General features: G+C 46.0%; 1 protein-coding gene across 1 annotated transcript in view; it reads left to right on the top strand.

Annotated features, from left to right (window-relative positions):
- Positions 1–545: 545 nt before the first annotated feature.
- LOC139279559 (protein inscuteable homolog) overlaps positions 546–8,338 on the top strand; it is a 321,510-nt gene continuing 313,717 nt past the window's right edge. Inside the window, exon 1 of the mRNA XM_070898683.1 lies at positions 546–890. Within this exon, the coding sequence (XP_070754784.1) occupies positions 546–890 (345 nt within the window). The remainder of the gene's footprint in view (positions 891–8,338) is intronic.

The following is an 8,338-nucleotide window of genomic DNA, read 5'->3' as shown; positions in this document are numbered from 1 at the left end:
GTACTCAATCTAAGCAAGAAGGCTTTGTTAGCACTGTTGTTGGTACTTAAATTTAGCACACAAGCCATATTGGTCCAGGATTTCCAGACAAAATAAGGGTGAGTTTTATGGTGCTCACCGTTACTAATGTTTAAATTGTACAGTAACTTGTGGCGAGTAAGAGATAGGCCATGGATTGCCTCTTTTAAAAGTTTGCACTGTTAAAAAGGTGAAGGAAACATGCATTTAGCATAATAACATTATTAACGTACCCAAAGGTGCTAAAACGCAAATTTCCTCAATCGTTTCAGCACAATTACGATATAACAATGAGATAAGTATTGAAGATTAGCAAAGAAATTCAGGGCCACTGTCTAATCTCAGAAATAAAGAATAGGGACTTCAGAAAATATTGGAGGATTTGTTTGAACCCTGCACAGTCTGTGTCACTGCCGTCAGAAAGGGAGGAGGCGGGAAGGGGGAGGCAAGATTTGGAAGAAAAAATAACTATACTGACAGCATTAACTTTGCTTTGTTTTATAACTTCATGGTATCCTTTTTCTAGCATGCATCTGATAGAAATGGATTCTGTGCAGCGTTGGATGGAGGACTTGAGATTGATGGCGGAATGTGAGTGCATGTGCATACTTCAATCAAAACCCATCAGTGTGGAAGGTGATGGACACAATGAGCTTGTCATAACATCTCAGCAAAATTTACAAGACAGCCTGCAGGCACTGCTGAAGAGAGCATGGACGATCACCACAGAGCTGTCCAAGATTTTCTACAAGCTAGAGAAAAATAGGTGGCAACGGATCCACAGCACTGCAGTGAGGGTGAACTGTCACGTCAGGTCATTGATAAGTGAATACAACAGTTACACCAGGGATGCTTCAGCAGAGATACAACAGGTAACATTGATCAGATCAAAATTAGTTATGAATTAAGATGCAAGAACGTAAGCATTAAAAATTATGAAATATGATTTATTAAAATTATATTTAACTGCATAGCATTACATAGAATGTATAGTTATGTAACCCTAACCCTAAATGCAGGAACAGGCCTTTTGGCCCAACCAGTCCGTTTATGCTCCACTCGAGCATACAGATTTTTTTCTTAGCTATCTCATTCTACACTTTGAATCTCTATACTACTTCCTTGGAGACTATAGAGTCTGATTTTCTAACCATAGGTGAATTTAAGGAGAGAAATTGGTTTCCATTTGTGGGTATGGGAAGGGTTTGAACAGTTTTCAGCCTGGTTGCTTGTTAGAATGCTTCACTTTGATGGGATTTTTTATCTTGATGTCCTGATGCTATCCCATTGTAAGTATGACAAGTGAAATTGCCGTTGAAATTTAGGATTACATGTTTATTTTTGTTATTTATTTGTTCATGGATTGCGGGTGTCGCTGACAAGGCCAGCATTTATTGCCCATCCCTAATTGCCCTCGCAATGTGGTGGTGAGCTGCCTTATGCAACTGAGTGACTTGCTAGGCCGTTTCAGAGAGCAGTTAAGAGACAACCACATTGCTGTGGGTTTGGAGTCACATGTAGGCCAGACCAGGTAAGGACGGCTGATGTCCTTCCCTAAGGGACTTTAGAGACAATACAGTAGTTTCATTGGGCCCAAGTTTCGGCTCGAGTTGCTCTTATTTTTTTGGAGCAACTAGTTTAGTATGGAGTATCTTAGAAATCGCAATTCTCAGCATTTAGTTTGTTCCAGTTCTAGTTCGTTAGAATAGTTTCGTTTTAGTACAGATTTTTTTTCCAAAAGGGGGCGTTACCAGCCACTTACGCCTGTTTTGCAAGTTTAGGCAGCGAACAGTTACTCCAAACTAACTTAGAACGGAGTAAGTGTCGATTTTTCTACGCGCAGAAAAACCTTGCCTACACTTTAGAAATTAGGCGCAGGTAGCGAGAGGTGGGGGGGTGGGGGAAGGGAAGTTAGAGGGAAGTTAGGGGATTTTACAAAGCATTAAACACTTCACTTTTACCAATAAAGAGCCATCATCAATAATAAATGATGAATAAACCAACCAATAAATCAATCAAAAAAAAACAAAATAAAAAAATAAAAAAAATAAAATAAAAAATCAATCAATAAATAAAAAAATTAACGTTTCTACTCACCTACTGCAGCACCAGGAGCCCTCCAACAGTCTGCCAAAGAGCTGGTTGGGTGGGCCCCGCCGCCGACGAGGTGCTCGGGTGGGGCTCATCACCGAACAGCTGATAGTCGGGTGGGGCCCACCACCGAAGAGCTGATAGTCGGGTGGGGCCCACCACTGAAGAGCTGATAGTCGGGTGGGGCCTGCCACGGGGGAGGAGTTCAGACAGGCCCCGCCGCCGAAGAGATGCTTCTTATTCTTCTTATTATTAGGCCATTTCAGAGGGCAGTTAAGAGACAACCACATTCTGATGCTGAATAAAAGTTGTTTTTAACTACTCCCCTGCTAATTGAGGTAGACCGAGAGACCACAGAGAAAACAAAAGGTAACAAACATAGAAAAACAACAGAGTTCCCAAATTTGAATGGGCCACATAGCCTGTTAAAGGGGCTGTGCATCCAAAAAGAATAAAGGGAGTATTGATTCAGAAAATCTGATCATGTTCACCAAAGAAGGCCATATTAAGAAATCAAGAGAAGTCACAGAATATTTATTTTTATTATTTATCTTGTTGTTCAAGAGAGCAAAAGAGTTGAGAGAATAATAAAAAGGATGTTATGGACAACTTCAGAAATATCGTAGTCAGCAGTTGTATTGTCAGTGAAGATAATCACTGAAACTAAGGAATTATACGGCATTTCTCTGTAATGTAGAACCAGCTTGCTTGTAAGATCAAAATTCATTTAGTATGGTTGGAGGGCGACATTTTATATATTTTTTAAAATATCTGTAGAAATAATTGAACAGGTCTTCAAAAAGTTAGCCTCAGTGTGACCCACAGATTCTAACTATCTAATTGGTTATTAATCAATACATTTCTATTCAACTATTGAGATTTTGAATGCTACACTGTCAAGTTAAATTGTCAGAATAGAAAAAGAAAAAGGCATAGAAGCCTACTTGAGCTATTTCTGAATATTAAGAAGGTGAATGGCAAAATACTGCAAGGAAAAAACCAAGAACAAAGGTGTCACTGGCCTACTCGTTTACACAGAAGTGACAGCTGAGAGATTAGAATAATATCAGACTGAAGTATCACACTTGCGTGCTTTGAGCAGTCATGTTACTGGGTTTCTTCCTTTCCATTTGTTTTTGCTGTCTCTCCTCCATGCATTATATCTGCATGTTCCTGTCCATTTTTAACCATATAGAGTATATAACTTTTGTTTCTCTGTTAATATATTCTTTGTATCTATTCATGCCATCTCCTGTTTCTCATACCCTTTCTCTTGTCTTCCCCCTACATACATATGTTTTACATTTCTGATTGTTGTATAAGTATTAGGTTGATCTTACTATATTTTTCCTACTTCTTCTCCTCTTCTTCTTCTTAAGCAGTCCCTCGGAGTCGAGGATGACTTCCTTCCACATTAAAAATGAGTACTCAGGTGACTGAAGAGTCCAGTGCAGGAGCTACAGTCTCTGTCACAGGTGGGGCAAATGGTGGTTGAAGGAACGGGAGGTGGGGTGTTTGGGCTGTGCGCTCCTTCCGCTGTCTACACTTGGCTTCAGCTTGCTCCCGGCGAAGGGACTCGAGGTGTTCGGCGACTTCCCGGATGCTTTTCCTCCACTTTGGGCGGTCTTGGGCCCGGGATTCCCAGGTGTCGGTGGGGATGTTGCACTTTTTCAAGGAGGCTTTGAGGGTGTCCTTGAAGCATTTCCTCTGCCCACCTAGGGGCTCACTTACCGTGTCGAAGCTCCTAGTAGAGCACTTATTGTAGGAGGCTCGTGTCAGGCATGTGGACGATGTGGCCTGCCCAACGGAGCTGATTGAGTGTGGTCAATGCTTCGATGCTGGGGATGTTGGCCTGAGCGCGAACACTAACATTGGTGCGCCTATCCTGCCAGTGGATTTGCAGGATCTTGCAGAGGCAGTGTTGGTGGTACTTCTCCAGTGTTTTGAGGTGCCTGCTGTACATAGTCCAAATCTCTGAACCATATAGGAGGGCGGGTATCCCCACTGCACTGTAGACCATGGGCTTGGTGCCGGGTTTGAGGTCCTGATCTTCAAACATTCTCTTCCTCAGGCGACCGAAGGCTGCACTGGCGCACTGAAGGCGGTGCTGGACCTTGTCGTCGATGTCTGCCCTTATTGACAGTAGTCTCCCGAGGTATGGAAAATGGCCAACGTTGTCCAAGGCCTCATTGTGGAGTTTGATAACCGGGGGGCAGTGCTGTGTGGCGGGGGCAGGTTGGTAGAGAACCTTTGTCTTATGGATGTTTAGTGTAAGGCCCATGTTCTCGTATGCTTCAGTGAAGGTGTTGACGATGGTTTGTAGTTTGGCTTCTGAGTGTGCGCAGGCGTCGTCTGCGCACTGTAATTCAATGACTGAGGATGGGACAACCTTGGATCTGGCCTGGAGGTGGCAGAGGTTGAACAAATTCCCGTTTGTTCTGTAATTTAGCTCAACTCCAACGGGGAGCTTGCTGAGGGTGAGATGGAGCATTGCAGCGACGAAGATCGAGAAGAGTGTTAGGGCAGTGACACAGCCCTGCTTGACCCCGGTCCGGACGTGAATTGTGTCTGTGGTGGATCCATTGGTCAGGATCACAGCTTGCATGTCTTCATGAAGCAGGTGGTGGATGGTGACAAACTTTTGAGGGCAGCGAATCTGAGGAGGATGCTCCATAATCCCTCACGGTTGACAGTGTCGAAGGCCTTTGTGAGGTCAAAGGCGGCCATGTACAGGGGTTGGTGCTGTTCCCTGCATTTCTCTTATAGTTGTCACTCAGTGAAGATCATGTTCATTGAGCCCCTTGGTGGGCGGAATGCACATTGCGATTCTGGGAGGAGCTCTTCAGCCACTGGGAGAAGGCGATTGAGGAGGATTTTTGTGATGACTTTCCTTGTGGCCAACAGCAGGGAAACTCCTCTGTAATTACCGCAATCGGACATCACCTTTCTTGAAGATGGTCATGATTACAGCCTCTCTGAGATCCCATGGCATGCTCTCCTCCTTCCATATAAGAGAAATGAGGCCATGTATTCGCACCAATAGTGCTTCTCCATGTTTTAGTGCCTCAACAGGGATTCCATCTGCTCCTGAAGCCTTTTTGTTTTTCTGTTTTCGGATGGCCTTTTCTACCTCAGGCTGGGCTGGGGTTGTGCTGAGATGGTGGTGGGTGGCATGCTGCGGGATGGAGTCGAGGACACTTGCGTCGAAGACACAGTCTCGATTAAGGAAACCTTCGAAGTGCTCCTTCCAGCGGGCATTGACTGCCTCTCTGTCCTTGATGAGTACCTCTCCATTCTTAGCCAGCAGTGGGGTAGGGCCTTGGGTGCTTGGGCTGTAGGTGATCTTGACTGCGCATGTTGGGGTTGTCGGCTAGCTGCTGGATCTACTGCGCTTTCTCCACCCCTCCCCATCTCTGTAATCTTTTTCAGCCTCACAATCCCACAAGATGTCTGCGCTCTTCAAATTCTGGCCTCTTGAACATCCCTCATTATAACTGCTCAACCATCGGTGGCCGTGCGTTCAGCTGTCTGGGCCCTAAGCTCTGGAACTCCCTCCCTAAACCTCTACGCCTCTCTACCTCGCTTTCCTCTTTTAAGATGCTCTTTAAAAAAGTTTTTGATCATCTGCCTTAATTTCTTCTGTGACTCGGTGTCAAATTTATCTGTTTGTCTGTAACAGTGTTGTGAAGCGTCTTGGGATGTTTTACTACATTAAAGGCGCTATATAAACAGAAGTTATTATTATTATTATCTGTCCTTTAGATCGTGGGTTTTTGTTGGACCTCGGCCTTCAGGCGCCTGTAGAGATTCTTTCCAACTTTCAAGCTGTGTTGCTGTTTCCAGTTCAAGAAGGCCTTGCGCTTGCGGCTTATTAGCTCCTGGATCTCCTGGTCATTCTCGTCGAACCAGTCTTGGTGTTTCCTGGTCGAGTGGCCAAGCGTCTCTTCGCATTATGGAGGCTTTGAGGTCAGACCAGGCACTGTGGACACTCTGTGTCTCAGACTCACTGGGAGTCATCAGGTTGGTTGCGAGGCGCTGGCTGAATAGGGCTTTCTTAGCAGGGTCTTTGAGTGCTCCAGCGTTGATTTTCCTGCGGCATTGTTTCTGTTACCGTCACTGTTTTGGGCTACGTTGATGATGATGACAGAATGGTTTAGGCGGCGGTCTGTCCAGCAGTCGTCAGCTCCTGTCATGGCATGGGTGATGCCGTCCCTCACTCGGATGATGACATAGTCTAGCAGATGCCAGTGCTTCGAGTGAGGGTATTGCCATGAAGCCGTGTACTTGTCTTTCTGACGGAACAAGGTGTTGGTTATGACAAGGATGTGATCTATGCATTTCGTCAGGAGGAGGGTACCATTGGAGTTGGTTTTCCCGACCCCGGCTCTGCCGATCACACCTCCCCAGAGGTCTATGTCATTTCCAACTGTGGCCTTGAGGTCGCCAAGGAGGATCAGTTTGTCGCCCATTGGGACTTGGCTCAAGGCTGGAGTAGAATTCCTCTTTTGTCTTGTTTGTAGCTTCCATTGTTGGGGCGTACGCGCTGAAGACCGTAGCGCACTAGTTCTGGGTTAGGGTGAGCCAAAGAGTCATGGGGCGTTCGTTTATCCCACAAGGGGAGTCTCTGAGACGGCCCACTAGCTCATTGTTTATGGCGAAGCCTACCCCACAGAGGCGGTGTTCTTCTTTTGGTTTACCTTTCCAGAAGAAGGTGTAACTACCACCTTGTTCTTGAGCTGGCCTTCCCCTGCCCGCTGGGTCTCGCTTAGGGTGGTGATGTCTACGTCAAAACGTCTGAGTTCCCGGGCAACGATAGCAGTGTGACATTCCGGTCTGTCGCTGTGGGGGTTGTCCATGAGGATCCTGATGTTCCAGGTCCCAAACTTCATTTTGAAAGGTGAAAGATGCCTATATGTGAATTATTTTAACGTGGGGTGGCCGTTGCACACCAGCCACCACACGGGCTTGGCAGAGCAGGGTCCAATGGCAAGGGGATCCAAGATGACTGGAGACCTGGCTCCACTGCATGGGTCTAGTACATACGCACATACATACTCCGACTGTTCTCCTTTCTCCTTCCCGCAGATCCTCTCTCCCTGGGATTCATAGCACACAGTGGCGGCCACACTACCTCGCTGTTTCTGTGCTGCTCCTTCTCTGGGCCCCGAGCCCACTGCTGGCCCATGCTCTGCCACTTCTGGGCCTCGACCTCGCTGGTCCTGTCCTCCGCTCCTCACCAACCTCCGCTCCTCCCGCTCCTCACCAACCTCCGCTCCTCCCGCTCCTCACCAACCTCCGCTCCTCCCGCTCCTCACCAACCTCCGCTCCTCCCGCTCCTTGCCAACCTCCGCTCCTCCCACACTGTCATGTTTGTAACTACAATGTAACACCACTATATTACTGTATACACTCAACCTCGAGGCACACCTTGACCACAGGGGGTGAACTTGTGGGAGATACTCCCTACCTGATCACACAGGTATATAAAGGGAGTTCCCACGCAGGGTCATCACTTCTGGAGTCCTGTAATAAAGAGTTAAGGTCACAGAGTGGCCTTGTCCCTGGAATGTGCCTCGTGTGGTTTCATGCTGTAGAGTAAGGACATTACATCCACCCCTCGCCAATCTCTGCTCCTCACCGACCTCCAGGCCTCCCGCACCCCACAACAGTGACTGCATTCCAAAAGTGCTTCATTGACTGCACTTTGAGACATCTGGTGGTCATGAAAGGCGCTATATCAATCCAAGTTTTCTTTTCTTTTACTCTTACTTTTGACATCCAAATATTTTAAATGTCATAGCCGAGCAATCTACTATTCAGATTTTTAAAGAATTTTTCTTCGGAACTGTATTTTTGTGGAAACTTTCAGTTTTCAATGTGCTTCACATATTCTAGAAAGATTGTAAACTGTAATTGTGTACAGTGAGTATAAGATCACAAATATTTACTCACTTAATTCAAGTCAGCTCATTCCTCCAATACTCTGACTCTCCTAGCGTAGCATCCAATTTTGTTTTAAACGCTCCTAAGGTTTACAGGACCAATCCCATGCTGAACTGTGCCAGTTCCATGAACAGTAGATTGGATACAGAGGGAGTGGAAAATTGGGCAAGCAGGTTATACACTCGATTCCTTTAGCACAGAATTTTCTATCCAGCTGCATTTCATGTGTGGGTGGCTGCTCACATTTCATAGAATCATCATCATCATCATAGGCAGTCCCTCGGAA

The sequence above is a fragment of the Pristiophorus japonicus genome, chromosome 14 (genome assembly GCF_044704955.1).
Source record: "Pristiophorus japonicus isolate sPriJap1 chromosome 14, sPriJap1.hap1, whole genome shotgun sequence".
NCBI lineage: Eukaryota > Metazoa > Chordata > Chondrichthyes > Pristiophoridae > Pristiophorus > Pristiophorus japonicus.
Note: the sequence above shows the minus strand (reverse complement) of the source record. Positions and strands in the feature narration are given on the sequence as shown.